The 25173-nt window shown below is 35.8% G+C and overlaps 3 protein-coding genes across 3 annotated transcripts; all 3 read right to left on the reverse strand.

The window, feature by feature from the left end:
• Positions 1-2922: 2922 nt before the first annotated feature.
• LOC121798074 (putative oligosaccharyltransferase complex subunit CG9662) lies at positions 2923-3687 on the reverse strand. The gene has a single exon (XM_042196901.1). The coding sequence runs from the start codon at positions 3583-3585 to the stop codon at positions 3088-3090; it is 498 nt and encodes a 165-aa protein (XP_042052835.1). The 5' UTR covers positions 3586-3687; the 3' UTR covers positions 2923-3087.
• Positions 3688-6000: 2313 nt separating this feature from the next.
• On the reverse strand, positions 6001-7842 carry LOC121799399 (plant intracellular Ras-group-related LRR protein 6-like). The gene is made up of 3 exons (XM_042198764.1): positions 7470-7842; positions 7195-7364; positions 6001-6855 (listed from the first exon to the last, which is right to left on the reverse strand). The coding sequence occupies exons 1-3, from the start codon at positions 7671-7673 to the stop codon at positions 6183-6185; spliced, it is 1047 nt and encodes a 348-aa protein (XP_042054698.1). The 5' UTR covers positions 7674-7842; the 3' UTR covers positions 6001-6182.
• Positions 7843-16327: 8485 nt separating this feature from the next.
• Positions 16328-22754, reverse strand: LOC121798947 (nucleolar MIF4G domain-containing protein 1-like). The gene is made up of 13 exons (XM_042198229.1): positions 22623-22754; positions 22464-22549; positions 21453-22368; positions 21298-21365; positions 20557-20639; positions 19939-20038; positions 19700-19785; positions 19064-19146; positions 18780-18907; positions 18599-18700; positions 17595-17888; positions 17394-17516; positions 16328-16897 (listed from the first exon to the last, which is right to left on the reverse strand). Exons 1-13 carry the CDS (start codon positions 22624-22626, stop codon positions 16514-16516), a joined length of 2457 nt encoding a protein of 818 aa, XP_042054163.1. The 5' UTR covers positions 22627-22754; the 3' UTR covers positions 16328-16513.
• Between the last annotated feature and the right edge of the window lie 2419 nt (positions 22755-25173).

Here is a 25173-nt window from a genome sequence, read left to right on the forward strand (position 1 = left end):
AAAACCACTAATGCAATTTTGGAATGCAGCTCATAAAGAGAGATTTCGCCAAAAGAAAACTCTCGGTTTATCAAAGTGAGTGATAAATGAGGGAAACCCCTGTTTTCTTATATGCTGGTAACCTCCTCCTTTATCCCTTAATAATTTCTCATCACTTCTCCAGTCAAAACCCAAACATTTTATAGACCAAGGTGACTTCTCCAGCTTAACTATTAACGGCTCAATACCAATGTTGACGGGCCCAACTGATAAATATTGTAGGAGTAATTATTAGTAGTATTTTATTTGGACCTCTTCTCTTATGTCTATAAATGATGGCCAACTGATGGTGTTAACTAATGAATATACAAGTTTTAATTTACCAACCTGCGACATTTACACTAATTACAAGGACTTCATCATCGTATCTTGATTGCTAATACTTTTGTAATTTAAATTTATGGTGTTTGGTATTTGGTAAGCTGTATTAGCTGGAAGAAAGAAGAGGGCTGAGTAGTAGTACTACAATTTGATCCATCTCCCAGCTGTAAGGAGGTCCACATCAAATGCGCAGATGTTTCTCCACCTTCACAATTCTAAGCTTCACATTCACCTTAAAGAAAACATGCTCGTATTACCATGCCAAATCTTGCAATAGGAACCACAGCCGTAGGTTCGATGGTCATCCAGTTCAATGGATTCATAGAGCTTCTAATGGATGTTGGAAAGACATGACAAAATTGACATCTTTCCAATATTTTCATTTCTATGCAATAATTCAATAAGGTGGATTAAAACTTTCCATATCATCTTTGGATCGCCACATGTCAATCATCTGCGGAAACATAGAAGATGTGACAATACTAGGCAATAGATGATACCAACTGAAATAACTACTAATACACCTAGTTAAAGACTTTATTTCCACCAGTACACTTCTTGCTTTATCTATTAAGATTGGTAGAACTTGGGCTCATTATAAGCTTTTTTTTATCGGCTGTGCCTGAGATGGCAAGGAGTAGAGTTCAAAGTGATCTTGCAAACAAACACTCCGACATGGTTGCAGGACCATTTGTTGCCCATAGATGGTAAGATTTATCACTGATTAGGCGATTTCATGATAAGGGCAGCCATGGGGAAAACATATACAGCAAAAAAGCTGCTGTGAGTTAACGAATGGTTATAAGTTATAACCTTAAATAAGAGCAATATGTTACACTTATGATCAGAGTCAGTGGTTATAAGTTATAACCTTAAATAAGAGCAATATGTTACACCTATGATCAGAGTCAGTGCAACACTCTCCTTCGCAAGTTGAAGAACCGAGGGTGGCAGTAAATGTGGGTGGAGGCGGGAGATCCTCTCACATTGCATGTTATAAACGTGGGTGGAAGCAAAAGAACCGTAGGGGTTGGATTTCAGAAAAATCCAGGGTTGTAAACATCAAATCTCTTCTAACCTTATTATCATAATTCACATACAAAAGTAACAAAACACACAAAATAGATCACACACTTAAATCTTACGTACAAAAGAGTTGCTAATAATTTGCAGTCTCCACTTATCCGCTATAATAATCATGGTGCTTATCCAATATATCTAATTGTTTTAGCATATTTCCAAACAAACAAGGTCTTAGCTAGCCATAATAAGTAAACCACAATCTCTTTCTTCGAAGAATTATTTTACTGATTTTGGCTTCTTAATTTTTGTGAATTACTGTATACTCCCTCCGTCCCACAAAAATATGTGCACCTTCCATTTTCGTCAGTCCCACAAAAATATGTGCATTTCATTTTTGGAAAGTTATATCAATTAAATAATGTAAGTCCCACTATCCACTCACTCTACTTTAACTACCATTCTCCTCCTCTCTCTTACTTTACCAATTTTATCTTAATTCCCGTGCCATACCCAATGCCCATATTTTTATGGTACGGAGGGAGTATTATAAACATTGAATACATAGCTCAAAAACTTTAAAAAAAGTAGATTAGAACATGATAGGATAAAGACAAAGAAAGCAGCTGTAATCGGGCAGAGTAACCTTCCCCCATCTACATTTTTCACAACTGCTGAAACTTGGCTCAACTTGCGGTATGTATAATGCTAAAAAAGAAGAATAAAGCAAAAGACCTCATCTCACACAGTTATGTGGTGACAAAGGGCTTACTGAATACATATACCGCAAAGAAGAAGGGCTACTCAAAATTAAGGTAGAGAAGTTATAAGGTTCATGCAACTTAAGAAACAGTAATACCACACATCTACCAACAAGAACAGAAATAACAGAAGAAAGAGATGTAATTTTCTAATGAAAAGGACCTCTAATTTTAATAGATGCTTGAACTGATTCCTTTTATCAACGAGCAATAGGGTAGACAAAACTTTATTACACAAAATGCTTGTCACACACTGAGCACCATGGTCACACCACAGCTTCTATCAGAACTCTGAATCAACGCCATACTAAGGATGCATTAGCAACCCCCTATGCCAAATATTCGAAGACTTATCTTCAACCAAACTTCTGATCATGTTTGCTCATGAGATAAATGAAAACTACTCTAAAAAGTACACTCACTCTGCCTTACACGTCTGTCATACCAATGTAATCTTTTAAAAAAAAAATTATATTCCTGTCTACACTCCTAGAACCCAGGAAACAACACTATCAGGCACAACACATCGACAAACCAAAACAGCCTTATAGCATAAACACCAATTTCTGGTTATACTTAGAGCATATGAAATCCAAACTGTTCAGGTTAGTATCTACCAGGAAGTTATAGCTCGAAAGCACGAGACTAATTAATCAATTAGAATTGAAAACCTAACTCGAAGCCCATCAAATAGTCCATCTAATCTCGTAAGAACCCCTACAAATTGACAGCAGCCCCACATCAAAATCCAACTAAAAAATGTGCAATATTGCCAACAAAATGCTAAAGTTTCTCACCTTCTCCTAATTCATATAATGACATATCTTAGAACAACAGTTAGCACAGCATGAGAGAAACTAGTTCCCGAAATTCTGGCCGTGTTCCGATTTTACAACCAAAAGGAAAAAGGAAAAAGAAAATCCTCAGAAATCAGAAAATAACCTAATCAACGAAGGTAGGCGGGGATCTTAATGCGAATAAACAGCATGCTCATAACGTAAGAAATGACGATGAATGCGATCCCCGCGGTGGAATAGGATACCTTAACACTCTTAGCTCGATTCTTATCGAGAGCGAGATCCAGCAACACGATCCCGGTGCCGCCGAGCACGAACATGAAGCCGGACGAGAGCCCCTCGATGATGTACTGGCCGTTGACCCGGCCCGGCATGAATACGACCGGGCGGACCGCCCCGGTGAAGCGGTCCTGCGTGGATCCGATGCCGGGAGGCTCGACGATGACGTCGTAGACGATTCCGGAGACGACCATGAAGTAGGTGAGGAGGATGAGAGCGTAGACCGTCATGGCAGAGGGGAGGCTGAAAGACGGCAGCTTCAAGCGGAGGCGCGGCGGGCGGAGGAAGGAGAACGGTAGGACTCGCACGGCGTGGAAAATCGGGTCGATTGAGCCCGATTGATCGAGCTGCGCAGCGGCGCTGGACATGATTTGGGGGTGGATCTGGATTTTGGGGAGTTCAGTGAGAGAGGGATTTGGAGTGTTTCTACTGCTTCTCTGTGAATTTTCTTTTATTTTATTTCTTCGCTAAAGCTAATTTCAACACTAGCTATAATTTAACTTTTATTTCAATTTTTAAACTCCGTATATTTAACTAGGTCAACAAATAAATTTAATTAATTTTTAAGAAATAAACCAATTTATTGGTAAATAAATTTAGGAATATGGAAAAGAAAGGAATGAATTAGGAGAAATGTATAATATGAATATGGAAAAGAAAGGAATGAACTAGGAGAAATGTATAATATGAATATGGAAAAGAAAGGAATGAACTAGGAGAAATGTACATGATCTAAAATCGTAGTCCACTCAACCAGTCCTCCATCCGTATAGTGTACCGCTGTCAATCAAGAATCACTAGTCTCGGTTATTTAACATCATATATTCCCTCTTTAAATTAGAGGTGTCGAAATAGGTACCCGCGGATACCCAAACATGATTTTGTGGGTACCCGTACCTAAAAACTTCAATATTATATTATCCAATCCCGCCCATTTAGTTATACGGGTAATCCGATACCCGCATCTGGTATCATGTACCCGCAGATGCAGGTACCCAAACCCGCATGCATAATTTGAATTTTGTATTATATTATTTAATGATATTATGCTTTTAGTTTTCGCTTATCATCAATGCTAGTCATCTAATACAATAATTTTATATGTACATGTTATTTTGGGATTGTTGCTAGTTGGTACACTATGATTTTAGATTTGTATTTTTTTTACTTTGTTGTATTTGTTGGAAAGAAAAATTCTGAGATACAAACTTGCCATGTGAAAAGTACACGGAAAATAAAACAATGAAGATTACACGGAAACAACTGAAACTTACACGGAAAAATCTGTGGAAAGCGGTAAGCCGAGTCGAGGAGTCCTCTTTCCGCAAGACGAGATATGCCCCGGTAGTGCTCTCGGTTTGACGTGTCGTCCCCAAAGATAAAACGGCTTCGTCTCTGAAGTAGCAGCACCGCTAGCAGCAAAGCTCCGGCGAACGGGAGTAAGGCGGGGGCAGAGCTTCGATGGGAAGATTATGCAGAGAGGGAGAGAGCGTGTATGCAAGAATGCTTGTGTATGTTCTGTGTAGAATGCAATGGATGCATGCCTATTTATAGGCAAAGTCCACCCGCAGGGGCATTGATGGAGTCAACAGCCATTATGTGTGCCATGATGGATTGACTGTAACCACAGGGGGTTATTGACTAGTGCACTAGCCATTGGGAGCTGAAGAGACACGACACACCTGGACATGCTACATGACGGGATACACCATGGACCGTCGGGGTCCATCGGGGACCTTTTGTCTCTCGTTATGCGTTGGGGTCCAGTGGGGACCTTTGTTTCCCGTTATGCGTCGGGGTCCAACGGGAACATGACGTGGACCAGGACCCGTCGGGGATAGCGTGGAGTTTGTGGTGGTCTAAAAAGAATAAGCGGGGCTTGAACCCCGCTCAACGACCACCTCCAAAGAACAGCCCAAAGACCAATTGCCAAGGCACACGACACCCGACACCCGGCGCCCGGCCCCACGGGTCACGGTGCGCGGCGGCGGCACGCGCGTGTGGGCTCTGTCACCCGTCTTATTCCACGATAATTATTACACATAATAATTCATCTTATTAAATACTTCATCAAAGAAGTTAATTAATCCCTTAGTTTTTCCCATAGCTTATTTCTAGCTTTATTGTGACCAACTTTAATATATTATTTCTCACTTACCGGGAATCGGATTTGAGAAAATGAATATACTACGGTCATCTACTCGAAACGTAGATCGACGCTATTGTATTTAATTTCACAAAATTAAATATCTTGTAACATTATTTATTAGTCAAAGTCGTTTGACCAAGCACGATTCCAACAGTATTTGCATAATTTCCAACTATTAACTATGCACAAATATGATGATTTCTCATCTCCTAAATATAATATGACTACGTATGAAATATAATACAAATCCAAATTTCAATTAAGCAAATATGATAGAAACATCAAGCATGTCTAAAATTAAATCACCATTCAAAAGTTTAATATACACTCATTATATATAAACTTGAAACTAATTAACTAAAATAAAATATTTTAAAACCCTAATCCTAAAAATAACGGGTATTATCAGGTTTAACGGGTATACCCGCGCAGGTAGCGGGTATACCCATACCCACAAAAATTTAAAACAAACTACCTGATCCCGCCCCGTTTCCCTTTGTCGTCGGGTAGCGGGTCGGGTTGAGGGTTTCCCGATACCCGCTACCCGTTTCGACACCCCTACGGTAAATGATGATGAAAACAGCCTACTACTAGAAAAATAGAGATTTTGATATTAGTAAATGTTGACGCAAGACTAGATTGGTTTTATTTAGTTTACTCAAATCTCCGAAACAAGGCGGCGCGAGGAGCAGCGGCCAGTACAAACTCATGCAATAATTTACATTACACGCACATCTATTTTACAAAAACACGACGACAGAACACAAAATTAATGAGGCATGAATGACAAATTGAAAAGCGAGAAACCCAGAATGATCATCTGGAGAAGTAGGACTTGGGAGAGAAGAGTCGCTTGGGCGAGAACATCCCCATATATCTGGGCGAGGCTAGGCCGTCGATGGGGCGATAACTCGGAATTATGTAGGCCTCCCTATCCGGAATCTTGACGCTCCCGCTGAAGGTCCCGCACTTCGCCAGCTTCCCCAGCCAGGAATTCTTCTTGTGCGACTGCTTGTGCGCCATCCCGTTGATGTTGTCACAGAGGTACTGCTTCACCACGTGCAGCCCCTGCTCCATCACCTCCTGCGGCGGCGACACCAGCGGGTTCCCCTCCACGCTCAGCTTCTGCAGCTTTTTTAGGCACCCGATGGAGTCCGGGAGGGCCGTGATCTTGTTGTAGCTCACGTCGAGCTCCACTAGCGACATCAGGAGCCCGATCGAGTAGGGGAGGCCGCCCAGGTACTGGAAGTTCTGGCTCACGTTGAGAATCTGGAGGTTTACGAGGTTCTCGAGGTCCTCTGGTAACGAGTGGAGGCAGTTGAGGCGGGCGTCCAGCACCCGGAGGTTGCTCAGGTGGGAGGTCGAGTTTGGTAGGAAAACCAGCTTGTTTGAGTTCACCGATAGCTTTCTCAGGTTTATGAGCTCGAAACCGATGTTTTCCGGGAGCTGCCGGAGCTTGTTGAAGTTGGCGTTCAACTCTTGAAGGGATCTGCCAGAGTCAAGTAATTAGGGTTTGATCATGGGAGATATGACCAGTTGACAATTATTTTCTTAAACTAAGTTCACATAATGTCTCTTGTGTTGACATTCATAACATAAATTGTTGACTTTGTTTATCAATTTTTAAAAGTCGTGAGCCTAATAGACCCCACCAATTGTTAAGTAGTGATAAGGGATAAGTTAGATAGTAAGATGATAAGTTGGGTGTTGGGCCCACAGGTGTGAAGGGAAGATGATAAGCATGGAAAGGGAGAGGAAACGGACAACATATGATTAATTAATAAGTAGTACTGGAGATATATATGTAATTAATGAGGTACATATATACCTGCAGTTGTCGATGGTTCTAGGAAGCTGCTGAAGAAGATTGCCGGAGACGTTCAAGATCTTGAGTTTGGAGAGACATCCGATGGAGTTGGGGAGGCAGTTGAGCTGGTTGGAGTGCACGTCTAGCACGATCACGTTTAGCAGCCGCGCTGTCAACGACTCTGGGATGTTCTGTCAATCAAATAATATTAAACAAATCATCACATCTCATGTATTATTCATACAAAAGTAATATGACAAATAATTAAAAGTGGACAAATAAATAGTATAGTATACCTGGAGATTGTTGTTGGAGAGGTCTAATTTGCAGATGGTGGCCAAATTGAGAGGGGGGTTAGGGAGTGAATCCAGAGACATGCCACTCAAATCGACGATCTCGAGCTTAGGGGAGGAATCTTGATCGGAATCCTCTAATCTCATCGGCCTCCCCTTATTATCAACATGCTTACTAATCCCGACTTGCTGATGCTCGTACATCATCTTCACACACCTCGATAGATCTCTCTAAATATATCTGTATGATCAAATTCTCGGCCAAATTAAATGAATACACTACTCATTCATTTGGGATGACAAGACTCTTCATGAGCTTGTCAATCTATGAGAAATCTCAAGAAAACAAGATCAAGATATACAGAGGGAGTGAAGGGGTATATGTATATATTGAGAGAGAGAGAGAGGGAGAGAGAAGAATTAAGGAGGTGTAGTTACGTAATTTAGAGATGGTACGTACGGTCAATAAGAATGCTAAGGTACAAAATCCGTATAATACGCGTGACGTTACCTGCTTCCAAAAGTCAACCCTTTCAGTTACTTGTGCTACCCGCCAAATGCGCTCTACTTCCCCACCTCCTTTTCCATTTTTCAATTACGTTACCAACCTATTATTATATTCATTTTATTTTTAAATTATATGTTTCATAATGTACTTCATTTTTTATTTTTATTTCTAAATCATCATTTTTACGTTTTTCATTTTATGTATTGCTTCAAATGCCCCTAACTCAAGTTATAATTTGTCAAAAGTTCAAGTTGAGATTTAATTTAAAAACTTGAATCCCAAAAACTTGTCACTTATTCCGATCGATCAATGTTACTCCTTCCGTTTTATAGTAATGAAGACGTTTCTTTTCGGCACGGAGATTAAGAAAATTGTGTTAGGTGAGTTAAGTAAATGGAGAATAAAGTGAAAAATGAAAAAGGTAGAGAGATGAAGAGAAAATAAAGTAGGAAAGAGTAAAGTAGGTGTGGAGAAATGTGTTGACTTTTACTAAAAATGGAAATGACTCTAATACTATGGAACGTACTAAAATAGTAAAATGACTCTATTACTATGGAACGGAGGGAATATCTTTTACAAACTATATTTATTTATTATTCTAAATTAAAAAAATACAAAATTAAAGTTTGTGATTTAACAGTCATAATGTGTGTATATTACTGTTCCAAGTTTGAAATTAAAGATATACTTCCTACTACTCCTGTATTTTTTTAGTTGGAAAAATTAAATAGCCGGATTTCCTATGAACGGGAATATAAATGTTGATTCGGTCACATTGTGCAATAGATAATGATGATCATAAATACAATACGTCGTACAGTTTTTTTTTGGTTTCGAAGATCGGTGAGATGGCACATTTTAGTGTAGATGTCACCAATTATTAATAACAAATTTAAACTTAAAAGTATACTATCTACTCATTTACTTTTCATACTCACAAAATTTAAAATGGTGATTTAGATTTATTTTATTATAAATGGGTACTTCCTCCATCCCATCGAAGATGATCCACTTTCTTTTTTGGTTTATCCAAATTAAAATGACCCTTACTGAAAATAGAAACGCATTTATTTCTACTTTATTACATTTCTCTTATTTTATTCTCTTCACTTAATACACAAATTAAAATTGCATAAAGTCTCATGCCGCCCAAGAAATGAGTCATCTTCCTTGAAACGGGAGAGTATATTTTGTTCAAAAACCTAAAATTAGATATATTTGGAATACCATTAGAACTGCTATAAAACTTATCTATTGTAGGTTTTGGAGTATTATTGGAGATGATATTTTTTTTTTCAGATAATTACCAAAGGTATTCACCAACGGGCTTAGTGACTATTCCTCGCACTACTTTGCCAAATATTTCATCAGAAAATTATGACAAAGGAAGTAGCCATGAAATCCCAAGAAACAATGTATACGTGCTTGTTTCTTTTTTCTGCTGAAGAAACACTTGCAATGGCATTCAATGTCTTGTTGTATATTAGATGTGTTAAAACTATTGAATCTTGTCTCACATCGATTTAGTGATGATCCTAGTCCATTTAATAATTTATATAAGTATGGATAATCCTCTCCATCATAAACCTTTTAAGAGGTGATTGGTCTATTTCTAATAAATGTAAACACAATTTGGGCAGAATGTGTTTTGAAAGTGGATATGAACAAATACAGAAAAGATTATCTTCCAAAATTTTTTGGTGAACATATATTCTGCATAGATAAACTTATAACAAGGAAACACGAGGAAACATATTTTGCAGAAGAAATTTATATTGATAACAATCTAATACTATCAATGTTCGATGCGGTGAAACAAACTTTACATGAAAATATGTAGTACTATTATCATAGTAAGAATGAACTAGAATCAACACCTAATATCCAAACAACTTATCTATTCAAACAATCGAGCAAAATTTTGCGTCTTAAATTTTAGCTATATTAAAAAATATGCATCCCTAACTTTGCATTCTTATGAAGAAAAGTAGTATTATTTCAGCCATAAATCTGTGATTTAGCCTAATTGATTTGAAGTTGGGCTTAACGCACTAATATTTCCGTGATTGAATTGCGATAATATTATTCCTACTCCGTCGTAATATTGTGATAAAAGGCTCAACTCCAAATTATGTTTAATTGGACTTAATAGTTTGCCTAGACATACACACCTACAATCAAAACAATACTTGAACTGGTAATTTAAAATTCAGTTAGTAGAACAACATATCTAGTAACATTCGCTAAAATTATTATATTTTGGGGCTGGTTAAAATCAAAACGTATCTTTTTTTATTAAAACTCATAACTACAAAGATTTCATGCACATGTGTAATGAACATTTTGTATATGTAATGGACTATACCTTGTAATAAATATTAGAAACTAAATTGGGGCCACTAAATCTTGATTATTTTGATGGATTAGATGAGATGACGTAGATATGTTGTGTTATTTTTCGTTATTCATCACATAGTGAAATTACTTCAACCGAGGTGCATTTAGGTAAAATCGTACTATTAATTACAAGGATCGGTTTCCTATACAAAGTATTAAAGACGCACTGTAATGAAGTAATTTATTTTATTACGTACTAAAATGAAGTAACAAACCTACATAAATGAAGTAAAAATATACTGGAATAAGTAAAAATCTACTGAAAATAAGTTTTGCATTGGTATATTTCAATTTAATAGTTCAATATGTTATACGCCAAACGATAGTAATGAACTAGTACTTTGTTTACTAAATAATGAACCAAATGTATACTCCCTCCGTTTTTTAAAAATAGAAACATTTGAAACGGCACGGGTTTTAATGCACAATTTGGTAAAGTAAGAGAGAGGGAGAGAAAAATTAGTAAAGTAAGAAAGAGAGGGAGAAAAAAATGGTAAAGTAAGAGAGAGAGAAAAAAACAATGTTAGTGGATTATATTAGGATTGGTATACTGAAAAGCATGTTTCGAGCACGAATGAGCACGAATAGAATCTTGCTTGTATACGAAAAACTCTACAATCCACTTTTAACCTGATTCAGTATTATTCGAGCAGTTACGCATGAATAGAATAACCATTATTATTACATTGTGTTTGCTTGTGCATTTATAAGATGTTTTACGAACATTTAAATGCATAAGAAGTAAACAAAGTCTAAGTCTTTTGCTTAGTAGACTGGTTGCGGGCGTCGTCCACTTTAAGGTAACTACAGTCAGATCTATGCAATGCTTTTCAAAAGAGAAAGAAGAATTTCACAACCTAGATAGGCTTTGGCTACCTATCGCGAAAGGTTGCAATGTCAGTCCGATTATTTCTAAGCCTTACTGAAATAAGATGACATTGGTGTGGTATAGCACTGAACGGATATAACAGCAAGACATGTCTTCATGCTATCTACTGGAAGACTAGGTCTTGATAAACAACTATTTCTTAATCAACATACTTTAGCATTGAGCATACGTTATTGGTTATGCACTACTTTGACTTATCAAATGGTGGGGGTTTTTCACAACCCAATAATCCTGATATATTAGGTAGTGGTGATTAATATCTAGCGATGCTAGAATTGCTATTATGTTGAATCACACGCCTGGTGAGTCTGGTTTGATAATGTCCCCAAGAGGAGCTCGAACAAGTTTTTATTATTCGGAAACTGGCCAGTTGGAATTTAATTATTCCATGAATAATAAATAAGTGTTTCTTGCTAAGTCCACTCTTGGAATTAATAAGATGTTAATTAATTAAGTCCATAGGAAACATTAATTAATTAATGGATATTTCTATCTTAAGCGCGGGAAATAAACGACAAACAAAACGGAAGCCCAGATTACTTATAATTTCATATTTGGATGGGCAGTGCAATGTTACTTCTGTAGTGGCTGCTCGTAATATTCCAATATAAGCATGTATTAAATTGTGGGTTCAATTTAATTAGTAAAAAGTTAATTGGGGGAGGCTATGTCCAAAATCTTCCATAGATCCCTGACTGGGCTCAATATGAACTTATTATAAATAGGAGAATAAATGAGACATAAATTACTTTATTTTTCCAATGAAAAATTTCGTCCCTCTCCCATATACTGTAGGGGACGAAAATTTCTTCAGCTCCTTCGTGAGGATTTTCTGTCTTCTTTATTCGAGTCCTGGTATTTTGATAGGATCAGCCCACACTTATGTCGGAATACAGTTTGGGAACCAGTCAGAAGATCCGTGGTCTAGTATTGAAGATCATCACGTGGAGAAGGCGCAAGCAATCGACGATTCTTTGGAGAATCAAATCGGTAACTCTAAACCGTAGATTTCATGTTTGGGATTTGTTTTCTTTGAGCATGAATTATTTGCGGTCTAGCATGCAATTATCCGTTTAACATGTGAATTGATTAATCTTATAATCGGTCAAATAGATCCTCATCTGATTTATTTGTTATGTACAAGTCTTCTGCTGTGCAAGGGGTACCAAACCCCAACAGATTATGGGATCCACTTTATTAGTAGTATAAGTGGTAAATAAATTGATATATAGGAGTGTAAAGATTTCCTAAAATAGAAAGTTTGAAAGTTGCTATTTTTAAGGAACAGACTAAAATGGAAAGAGTTGTTATTTTTAAAATATGGAGGGAGTATTAGTGATAAACCAATTATACATTTTAATGAAATACACGATTTAGTTCAATAATAACAGCTATTTGGTTCTTTTCTTCTCTTATATTATTCATTTATTATTTGGATTTTCTATATTACTTCATTGAAATAGTTCCATTACTTTATTCGACTAGGTTATTACTTCAAAATTTTTAGAACTTTTCCCTCATAATATGTTATTGCTTTTGATGAAGGCGGAACTAATTTACACATCAGCGCATCTCATCTACAAAAAAATAGATCTAACGCCCCTAATTTGGTCTCTAGTTCGTCCTTTAAAAATTGATTCGGCATTGATCACAACTCTACGTAGAAAATGTATGCATATATATATTTTTCCATCCACAAAAAATAGTCCCATCTTTTATTTCTTTTGTTTTTGTATGCCATCAAAATTACTAAAAAATGAAAATTACTCCTAATTTGTTTATTCATTTTCTAGCTCTCTCTCTTATTTTATTTATATTTCTTTTTTTCTTCTTCTACTTTATTTATTTATTTTATAGTTTACATATAAAAACACAAATCATCCATTAGTTAAATTATTTTTGATGGACGAAGCAAGTATGAAGTATATATCTACAATTGAAAATGAGCCCTTTATAATTCAATTCTTCAAATAATCATATTACGTACAATATCATTTTCTATTTTCGTATTTCTAGACTATTACTCTTGCAATGATACAAAATTGAGGTGAAAAAGTGGAAGCATAGTACATGAGGCGAGTGGAGTGTCGCGCAGGACGAAAATTGAGAAATGTCGGCAAATGTGATGTCCAAAATGTGGGTCACACATGTACAACACCAAAAAATAAGCAATACCGATGCCTTCGTGCTTTTGCATTCTTCTTACCAAAAGAAAAAAATGCAGTAAAAGCTTAATATTCAGCTTTATTCGCTTAAAAGATGTAAGAGTGCTACAAAAATGGTTCTTGAACTATAAGTTTATCTCGTTCATAGCTCTTATACTTTAAAAATATCGCCAGACATCCCTGGACTAAGTGTTTATCTTGAAATTGGTCATTTTGCCATTTTTTTATACGAAAATACCCTTTCGAGGGTTTGGGCAATTTGGTCTTTTTTACACTTTTAACATTTTAAATCTGATATTATTTTAGTGATGTATTAAATCTAATATTATTTCAAAATGTTTATTCTTCTTTCCCTTTTGTCATCCTTCACTTTGTTTCTTTATTTCAATATTAGATTTTATTTTGTTAAATTAAATTTTAAATTTAAATTTTTAAATATCAATAAATTTTTTTAATTAAAATTATTAATTCATGGACACTATAAATATTGATTAAAACTATTAATTTTTTTATTTAATATAATATTCAATTGAATCGAAGAAGTACAGAAAAATAATACCCATGATGGAAAAATAAGAGCTATTCTTCTTACCCTTCGTTCGGTTGTTATAATTGCTTGTGATTATATATTATGAAGTTGACTATAAATTTGATACTACTAAAAATTTTATATAGGAGTATTTTGTTTAAATTTTCTAGTTAATTTTGATTGTTTTCAAATAAATAAACGAAAATTATATTAGTCTTACATTAGATGCATATTTATTTCAGAATAATCGTGTTATATGATCTATTTATGATTAAAATAGTTAAATATTGATTAAAATTAAGTTGGCATCGGCATATCTTATTGATTAAATATTAGACACTATCAAATATTGATTAAAACTATTAATTTTTGTTATGTAATAATTTTAATTATTAATAAAAAATTATTGATATTTAAAAAGCTAAATTTTAAATTTAATTTTATAAAATTAAATCTAATATTGAAATAAAGAAATAAAGTGAAGGATGACAAAAGGAAAGAAGAATGATAATTTTGAAATAATATCAGATTTAGTATATCACTGGAATAATATCATATTTAAAATATTAAAAGTGGAAAAAGACTAAATTGCTCAAACCCTCAAAGGGTATTTTCGTATCAAAAAATGGCAAAAGGACCAATTTCGAGATAAACCCTTAGTACATGGATGTCTGACGATATTTTTAAAGTTCATGGACTATGAGCGAGATAAACTCATAGTATAGAGACCATTTTTTAAGTTCACCCAAGATGTAAAAGAGAAAATAGATGAATATCTCCAATTACATTTATGTAGACTTGTTGATGAATTCCTCCCATTCAGGAATTAGACTATCACAATTCATTTTGAAGTTTGATCTCATAATAAATTTTGGGATAATGCTTGAATTACTCTTCTAAAATTAGCACGATAGTTATTTAGTGGAGAGACTGCATATAATTGAATGTCATCAATAATTGATCTAGAAATTAGGAAGGATATTATCAAAATCGAGCTGTATTAAACAGTCCATTGACGGGAAGATATTTAATTTATGACTGAATATCGAGGCTTGCCGCGTAAATGCCACGGCGTGGGGCACCACTATGTATCCATGATCATTTAAACAATTACTACAAGTCCTGTCGTGTATAAAATGAAATGGGGGCAACAAGAAGTCCCAATTCAGTCTCATCAACAACCTAGAGTTAGAGTAGGAAAAAGGAAAGAGTTTTAGAGAGAGAAAACAATGGCAGAGATAATTCACAAGATAGCTGGGCATGAAGCACGAGGAGGTGAAGAAGAGCACCGAACACGGGCACGGCATTGATTTGGATTGGATTATTGCATTTGGAATATTATTATTGTAATTCTCTATGCTGTTTCTCCGGTTAATTAATGGAAGGAAGTATTTGCTGTATTTATTTATCAGCCGATTTCATTTTGAAGGATATTATATTATCCCTTGTTGTGGGGAAAAACAAGACATCGATCATCAAATAAATGATGTGCATCAAACGATGTAGGTTTTACATAAATGACATCACTTTCTATTACAAATAATCTCAGCAACAAGGAGGAAGGAAAGAGATTAATAATTATTAAATCGCAACAATTAAGAACAATATTGTTACTGAGATTATTAGTCATAGAAATTGATACTATCATTCATTTATGCAAACACTATGTCGTTTGATGCATAACATTAATTTGGTGGTGGTGTTTTATTTTTTCGATCCTTCCCCTCATCATTAAACTGATTATAGAAATCAATTTCTTTATATTAAAATACCTCAAAATATTAAATACTTATAACTTTATCAGTTTAAATTATTGTTACACAAACAATATAAATTTAATTTGTTAATTGTAATTGGGTTTGCAATATATGGAGTAATAGATAAATTCTATAAATGCGTTGATCGAATTTGAAATATACTGATTGAGTTTATATTATTTGTTGATTGCATTCTACAAATATGATGATTGAGTTTGTAATGTGTTAATTGTATTCTGTAGATATGTTGAATGTGTTTCTTGTATATATTGATTTGAGTTTATAATATATATTATGATTACAACTTTGATATATGTTGATTGTAATTCTGATATCTTAACTGTGGTTCTAATGCATGTTTATTTGAGTTTCTAATATATGTTGATTGTGACGTTAGATGTCAAATTAATACATTAAGCACAACGCACAGCTATAGGATACAATCAACATTTCGAAAGCATACCATTAGTATATCTATCTATAACATGCAATAAACATATCAATATAGTTAATTTATTATTTTGAACAGATGTAATTAGGATTTTGGTTTCTTAAATAGGAATAAGTGCAGTATGCAATGAATAACCTAATCTTTGGCTCTTGTAACGCAATCAAATCAATATATGCATGTTCCATCTGATTTTCTCATCACAAAAATAATGTTAGGATACAAACTGTTCAACGGTTTACTATTCAATAGTCATAATGATTCATAATTCTAGTCTACCCTTTATCATAAACACTATAAATAAATAAATAGGAGCTAAGACTATAACCTGAATTTGCTGCAGTTTGGGTGAATTCACATCACAAGACCTTCAATATTGTTCAGAGCCTTTTTTGCAATCTTGAACTTACTAGCCAGTGATTTTTGACTGCTTACGACATATTTGCTGATGAAAAGCTCAACTCCACTCCTGAGAGCTTCATATTCAGGGGTCACGGCGATACGTGTAAAAATATTCCAAACTTTCTTATCTGAGAACTCGAATATGGCCTCAAATAGCATCCGGAAATGCATGATCCTTTTAGAGGTCAGATTTGCAGGGTCACTCAAATCAACCGCCTTCAAAACTGCTAATGAAAGGCTGAAATTCTCGATCATCCTTGCAGTAAATTTTGCTAAATGCATTGATCTGAGCAGTGGCATTGACTCCAGTTCCTTGAAGTGATCCCACAGGCAATACTGCAACAGCAAAGGGCGCAAAGACAAATTTAAGTTAAGTGAATTACTTTAAAGGAAAGTGGTTGTATGCTATCTACCCTTATGGCACTAATAGAATGAGATTTTTTAGGCTAAAATACCAGTAATTTAGATTTGAAAGAAAAGCAACAACATCCAATAAAGTATTATAGCTACCTAATTTAAACTTATAGCTTTATCAAGCATGATTGTTTACATTGGAAAGCAATAACGGCACTATGACATAGACCTTCACCGTCTCACTATTCTTAACAGTATGGCACCGAGTTAGCATCGTAGAGATGGTTTGAAGTGTCGAGTTTTTAACACTGACAGCACCATATACATATTGTGTCTGTCTTTACTCATCAACCAGTGAGTTATCTTTACTCATCAACCAGTAACAGGGAGAAGTTTAGATATTTGATATCAAATTCTCAAGTATCAGCTAAAAGGTTCTTGGTTAAAAAAATAGCTAAACAAAAAACTAGAAATTCACCTGTAAAGTGAACTTGTGGTTTTTGTCATGGCTGCATAGCTTAGATGCAAGAATACAGTAGTATTCATTGAATACTTTCTCTTGTAGACAGCACTCCACAAGCACCCGCATGATCTCTCGATCCTGGAGGGCAGAAAAGACAATAGGGAAATATGAGAAGTGATAAATGAACTACGAGCATAGTAATTAAGATATTAATACCTGCTTTCCTGGCAAGTCCAGTCCAAGAAGTTTCTCAAACGCATCAATATAGTCTTCTCCACTCATAATTACACAAAAAATCGCATTTCGTGCACTTGTATTCATCCTCATTGATGCCGCAAGCTGTAGCATCTTTTTGGTTTCAGGGATCTCTTTATCAATTGTGCCAGCAACCTCTTCAATATTTTCAGTAGTTGAAGCAATATCCCCAGACAACCACCACTGGCCTTTCTTGTTGGGATCAAGTAGCTTGCTCCATTTCAAACCTCGTATTAATATATCATCAACCCTTAACTGCAGTAGAGGAAACAGGGAAATGTCAATAAAAGAAAAAAGACCAGACATATATAATCATACACATGGGCACACTTGCACCTCAAAAAGGACACAACTTTGCTTATTTCTCCACATATGCAAAGAACCTAAAATACTTGTACAGAAAAAATCACAAAACTCCAATATATTCTGAGGTACTCATCATGTGGTTATTTTCTAAAATTCAAAAGGTATTCATTTCAGGATTCTGGAAAAATAATTACATAATAGCACTGGCCTTGGACACACCAAATGATACGTCACTTACAAAAAACCTCAAATAGATACCATTTGATTTACAGAAAATAGACAAAACATTGGCACATCAAAGAAAAAAGAACAAGGTAATTGTCCAAGTGGCAGATGGCGGAGAAAATGAGGAACAAAAAGGACAACATTATGCGGGACAAAGACCAAACAGTATGCATGTTGATTGAGCTGGTCCCAGGTATTGACTGCCACAATGAGCAATTCACTTAGAGCACATGTTATTTGATCAAACGTAGCACTTAAAAGTGAAATTTACAATTAGACCAATTATATCAGAAACCGGGTTTTCTCTTTTCCCAGTATGTCGAGCATGTTACTGTAGAGCAACACAGTGTAGAATTTGTGATGTCTGCTTAATAAATAGAACGAGAACTATCTTCAAACATACAATAGTAATTGTGTGAGATGAAAACATGAACCTTTTGTAGCCACTTCTTTATGCGAGTGTGCTGCACAGTTTCTTCCTTAGATCTCTTCTTATTGTTCTTTATGTCAAATATGGTTTCAATCATAAACTCCATCTGAAGAAATTGACAGGAGTCAGAGGAAGTAGGAAGCTCATATAATGCACTCATTGTAAATAATTTCCAATGCACATACTCGTTTGCTGCTTATATTTGATTGCCCAGAGTCAGCAGAGGCCTTCAACTCAGTTACCCTACTCTGAATACTCTGAATGAAATTTTTCATGCCAACAGGATCATCCCCTCGCAATTTCATTCCACAACCTGTCAGAAGCGATTTTTTTAGTATAAATAAACACAATCACCATGACCAAGACCACTGCAGGTCATAGCAAAAAAATTAATATACATACACATAGCAGACAATTTATTTAAATGTTATGAACTTGTTACGATGAGAAAACCAACAAATTCACTTACACTGCAACACTGTCAGGATTGTCGAAACATCAACCTCTGTTAACCGCTTTCCGAGCATTATCAGGAAATCATATATCAATTCACTGGTTATCAGAAGGAGAGTTCATCAGAGGGGCACATATAAACTCGACATTGACTAATGGGAGGGTAAAGGGTTAAAGACGCAGGAAAAAAATGAAGTTCAAATGTGAACTAAAATGTCAAGTTAATTACATCAAGGAAACATTCACTTGTAGAGCAACCCAATAATTTTTCAGTAAGTAGGTTTTTAAAAGTCAACAACTGAAAACAATCTCAAATGTCAATAAGGTTGATGCAATATTGCAATGAATGCAGGACAGAGAGATCACACTTTACTTAAACATCATTCCATGTCATACCAAAAGCATATATCTTAAAGAAACCAACTTTTAATTGCACGAAATCAATAAATCTATAGACAGCCAAGGGATACATTCAAAACATATAGTGCTATGTATCATGTTTGAGCCAATATCAGCTTGCTCTAGAGTGTTTAACATACACTGATTTGAAGTATGGTTCATGTATTCAATTGAAAATACAAACTAATAAGCAATGAGAGTATGACATTTCATTTATAAAATTAACCAGTATCTATAAATATTGTTACTGTACCTGGAGCAAACTCCAAAAACAAATAAACGAGATAATAGAAGAGTCAAATTCCGTAACGAGAGATTGTCTTCTTTCATATACTCTTCCTGGAGATGAAACGCAAAAAAGTCTTCTAGTCAGCCAAGAGAAAACACATCAGGAACAGATAATGTGTTGATCAAGTAGATTCTCCAGTATTGGTTAATTAGATTTACATTTTAAACCATGCAAAAGATGTATAAACTTTCGGAAGAAAGTACCTCAAAACGATTTGCAAGGCGTGAAAGAACTTTGGCACCAAAGTCTATACCAACCAAAGAAGCCATTCCAGCAACAAATGATGCGAAAACTGCAGCATACCTTCATATGAAAATGCAGCAATGTAATTGAGTAAAAAATGAAAGATAATAGGAAACAAATTCAAATGAAAGACATCAACTTATTTCTAAAAAGATCTTACACTTAAACTAAACAAATTTATAGTACAGAACTAAATTCCACAAAACCTTTCTTCACCAAACGTATAACCATGGTGCTGGTTAGTAATGCTAATGCCTGGTAATTACAAGTCATATAAGCCTATGTAGTAAAAAGAATGAAGTACAATGTTTGTTCCTTGCAGAGTGGTCATCCAAGAAATATCGATATACCAGTTTATCCAAGGCTGAATAAATATCTTCTGGAGCTCCTAATGATTTAGAGTAGTTTCATAAAAGCCCCAACCCCTCATGGTTCTACCAAAATAAAGAAGGAATCATAGTCAGTTGATATATGTACTATAATAATATTATTAATAAGTCTACTACTGTATAAACTCAACTATGAACAAACTGGAGAAAACTGGGGGGCATCTAGGGAAAGAAATGAATGTTCTTAACTGTTCATTTCCACGAGGGCCTCCAGAACAGGATGTCACAATCTCTTCAGTTACAATCTGGGTTCCAACAGCACGACCTACTAACTGCAAGTAGCAAAAATTACACAAATGATGACAACTGAGATTGTATTCCAACAAGGTAATTCATGCTAATCTACAATAAAGCAAGTGTCGTCATGACGACAAGAAAGCACTTGATGGTTCCATATGAACAGCATGCTTTATGCCCAAGAGTCTGCAAGATTTGCAAGTAGCAGGAATTACATAAATTGTGCAAATTGAGATCTCAATCGACGCACGCTAATCAACAGTATAGCTAGTATGCATCGAGATTAGAAACTAATTTGTAAGATTCATAGGAACAGCTGGCATATGCCTAATCTAGCAACTGTTACGCAAATAAACGCAAGATAGGCACATAACCACAACAGGACCGAGCCATCAGTTTCCAAGCCTATGAAACTAAAAGATTGTATAAATTATACTACAGAGAAGTAACCTTTGCCTATCAACAAAACAAAAATCCAGAGTTAGCAAAAGTTTTATTTGATGAAAGACTATTTGTTGGATATGTGAAACATCAATGTAAAATTTATAACATATACAGCCATTGCCAAAGATTGCTTCCAAGCTCAGTTACTATCTATAATGACATATTTTACATTTTGCTACCCATCTAAAGATTCCACAAACAATGTGTGAACAATATAATACAAAGTAGATATGACTACTTGTAACTTACTTGAAAGAGTGCAGAAATTTCCCCAGTGATTGATTCGACATTTGTTTCAGAAAGCCTATTCAAAAGTCCTGAAAATAACGACTTAAGTCAATCTAGGAGATTTTATAACTGATAGGGCCATCAACCCATAAGAGAATACATTGGTAAGCTCATACCTCGTAATCTTCTACGCTCTTCAGCATATTCAGCCGATTCATTTCCACCACGCGATCTAAGATGGGGAGCCACATATTTCCCTGGCCCCTTGTTACGTAAATTATCCAAAGATACCCCAGATGAGACAGTCTTTGGAGGTCCAGATGCCTCAGTATTTGAGCTTATTCTCGTGTCAGCTTCTTGTTCAGATGAACTGGAATCATTGTGTTTTTCCAATAATCTGCTAGTTCGAAGGTTTTTCTTTGGATAACCTGGAGAAAGATCCGCATCCTCATTCTCCTGATCACTATTAAGGGAATCGGACTCTTCACTACCTTCACCAGATGAAATAGGGGAATCTTCAGGTGAGACCACATTCTCGAGCTCGTCATTGCTAGTCACTAAATTGGACTCTTCGCTACCTTCACCGGATGAAATTTCATTATCCAAGTCTTCATAAGCTGAATCCATCTTTATAGTTTTCGATTTAGTATCCCGAGCCTTTTTATCCTCTTTTCCAACTTTCCCAAGACTGTCAGCAATAATAGATGGTATTCCTTCAAGCAACATATCAAGATCATCATTTGCATTAGTCAACCTCCCACTCTTCACCTTGAGTTTCTTCGCAAGTCTCCTCTCCAAACGCATATCCTCCTCTGCCGATGCCATCATCCCATTTGTTTGCATATCCAGCAAGTTAAAGAAATTGGCTTTTGAAGTTTTATCCGAACTCCTCTTCCGTTTGAACTCCTTTTTTGCTTCTGAGTTTCGCGAAGGACGAGCCTTTCCAGTTGCCTCGATAGTTTTCCGAGACCTTGTTTCAGTTTTGGATATTCCAACAATCTCAGGTTGCTTAGAGCTATCATCAATTTCATTATTCTTAAGTTGCTTCCCTGCCTTCCCAGACTTCGACTCCAACTTAGAAATCTTCGATTGCTACAACAAACAAAATAAAATTTCCTAATTCACTAAGAAAATTAAGAGAATCACATGACGTAAGTGCAGCAATGATATAGAATCAGACATCATACTCGTTGGTGGATCCAGGAATCAAACTTTTTCTTATTCCTAACTGAGCGGGCTTCTTTTCTGCGCTCTTTGCGGCTGGATTTCTCTTCTGCATCGGAAAAAAACTGTTATCGGAAGTAGAATGGCGTAGTGAACAGCAATTGCGCGGATTGTATTCTTACCCATGCTGTGTTTACTGAGGGGCGAATTTCCCCGGCGGGAAATTAGGGCAGGAAAAGAGGGACTGGTCACGTGGGCAGCGGCGGCGGCGACGGTGGAGCGGAATACAGAAACGGAGGGAAAGAAAGCAGAGGCGAGTTAAAGGAAAACCGGGTTTAAATTGAGCTGGTCCATTTAATATTGGGCCATTAACGTAAGAAATCATGCTGAAATATTTTTCAGAGTAAAGCCCAATTAGCATAATATATTGGGGATGAGTTTATGGCCTCTTCGTTTGACATGGATTGGATCGTGGCTTGGACAATAATTTAATTCTCAATTATTAAAATCTCGTGTTTAATTCAAAACTAAAAAAAAATAGGAAAGTAATATAATTTTTAAAAATATGGAAATAGGGGTTACACCTATGCCATTTCTTACAACATTTCTTGCTGCCTAATCACAAATTGACATGGGTATATTCTTTACAACATCGTTGGATTATTCAGTGAGAACTTCCCCCAAATTTTAGAACTCCAACAATTTAATTAACTATATAATTTCAAGAAGGAGGAGACAAAAATAAGGCGTGCCTTATTCTTGGATGTTTTCTTGGAGGAATGCTTTAATTTATCATCGGATTCACTAGGAGAGAAGATGAGCGGCATGTCGGCTGATGTACTATTTTTTAGCATTGTAACTATTTGTAAGTATATAAAGCAGGTGCAACATAACTAAGGGTAAGCACAAAGATATCGAATATAGGAAATATTATTACAGATTGACTATCTATTGCTAGACTTCTTTCACTATTTGAAGATACGGTTTTGGTTGGTGAAAAACAATAAATAAACAGAAAGCAAGTAAACAAATGCGATAAAACACATAGATGAAACTATATGAGATAAAGAAAATCCAGAGATGTGCTTTCACAATTATGGTTTGTACAAGTTTCAACTACAACACTCTAGTACGGTTCATGCTTTACTAAAACGAGTCACCTAATATTGCCTATGCGGCATAAATCATCAATCCTAGATTAACAACTTCAGAAGGCAAATATCGATTACTTTGCAAGTCAATAAATCATCACAGAATGTGTCACTCAAACACGAATCATTATCCACCACTTAGAATAAAGCAAGCAATGAACAAAACGAATATTAAATAAATAGGAACTGTATAAACCAAAGTCGTTACTAATACATCCCTAGAATTCTATGAATTTAGCTACTCATGGAGTCATGGACAAATAAACTAAACCCATAGTTTGTAGGGAAAACATAGAAACCATAAAAACTACGATAATAAAACCCAAAGGTTGAATCTCGTAGTCTTGATCTTCTCTTGATTCCAAGCTTTAAACTCCTTGAATGGTTGAAACGATAATGAACAGTGGAAGGACTCAAATATTATTCTCTAGTGTATTATGCAACAAAAGAGTTCCTTTAATGAAACTTGAGGAGGTATTTATAGCCTCCAAGTCGTGTATAATGGTATGGTAAATCTTATATCCTAGTTAAGAAATTCTTGGAGAGAAATTGGGTAAACTGATGCGCCACGGTTTCCCAGCAGGCCATTGATTTCCCAGCGGTCGTTGCGGAGCCATCCGGAACTCTCTAGACTCTAGTGAGTGGTCGTTGTGCACACTCCAGTAGTCGTTGGACGTGTTCATCTTTCAAGCAAATTTTTTTCGAGACGAGCCATTGTAGGATCAGCGGTCGATGGTCGCTAGCGGCCGCTAAGTAAGGTCTAGCGGACCACTGGCTGGCTGCTCTAGACTTCAAACTTTGACTTTTAGCTATCTTTTTATGCTCTATTTTGCACATTTCTCACAAAACAAGTCAAAATAAAAAATAGATAAAAATGTATAAATAATGGACATGAATTGCAACTTTGACACTCAAAACGGACCAAATAATGGACTTAAAACAGTGCAAAATTCGAGCGTATTATTGTGGCATTGGTGCTTGACGGCAACATCTCTTCCTCTTGCGGGCCCACTTGCAATACGAAAACGATTCAGATAGCGACATCATGGTCTTGAGATTGAGCAGGATTTGGGAGATGGTGATTTCATCTTCTGTTGTCGAAGACGCGCTCTACTCCATCTTCTTATGTTGTTATTGGATTGAGCAGCTTGGAGCAAATGGGGAGGCTGACAATGGATTTTCTTGGAGCAGGCAGGAGAGATTGTTAGAAGCGTGACTGAACAATGTTGCATCCCTTTTCTGGTATCAACGAATAAACAACGATATTGAATTGATAAGCAATTATCAGTGAAAATGACAATACAATATGAAATGATAAGTATAATGTTCCGGATCTCAGATCCTAGCCCAAGTGATCCAGCTCATAATCCCTCTCTTCTCTTTCTCCCTCGTGGTTGTTAGTTAGTTAGACGCTCCAATTGTCCTCCCTTATTGGTTAACTTGGCGCTCAGTCCCAACCCACTCTTATGTGGCATTCCTCTTCTTCAACATGTGACCGTAAGAAACAACGGCAAAGTAAGATGGATTATCACGGAAAAACAACACAACTTTTTGGAGAGTAGAGTTTTCAGTTTTCACCGAA

The sequence above is a fragment of the Salvia splendens genome, chromosome 4, assembly GCF_004379255.2.
Source record: "Salvia splendens isolate huo1 chromosome 4, SspV2, whole genome shotgun sequence".
In the NCBI taxonomy this organism is placed as follows: Eukaryota; Viridiplantae; Streptophyta; class Magnoliopsida; order Lamiales; family Lamiaceae; genus Salvia; species Salvia splendens.

Coding starts and splice junctions, on each gene's coding strand:
- LOC121798074 (XM_042196901.1), bottom strand. CDS start 3,585: ATGTCCAGCGCCGCTGCGCAGCTCGATCAATCGGGCTCAATCGACCCG.
- LOC121799399 (XM_042198764.1), bottom strand. CDS start 7,673: ATGATGTACGAGCATCAGCAAGTCGGGATTAGTAAGCATGTTGATAAT. Junction 7,365..7,469: donor TCTCCAACAACAATCTCCAG/GTATACTATACT, acceptor TTTGATTGACAG/AACATCCCAGAGTCGTTGAC. Junction 6,856..7,194: donor AGAACCATCGACAACTGCAG/GTATATATGTAC, acceptor TGACTCTGGCAG/ATCCCTTCAAGAGTTGAACG.
- LOC121798947 (XM_042198229.1), bottom strand. Junction 17,517..17,594: donor TGGACTTGCCAGGAAAGCAG/GTATTAATATCT, acceptor TCTGCCCTCCAG/GATCGAGAGATCATGCGGGT. Junction 16,898..17,393: donor ACCACAAGTTCACTTTACAG/GTGAATTTCTAG, acceptor TTGCTGTTGCAG/TATTGCCTGTGGGATCACTT.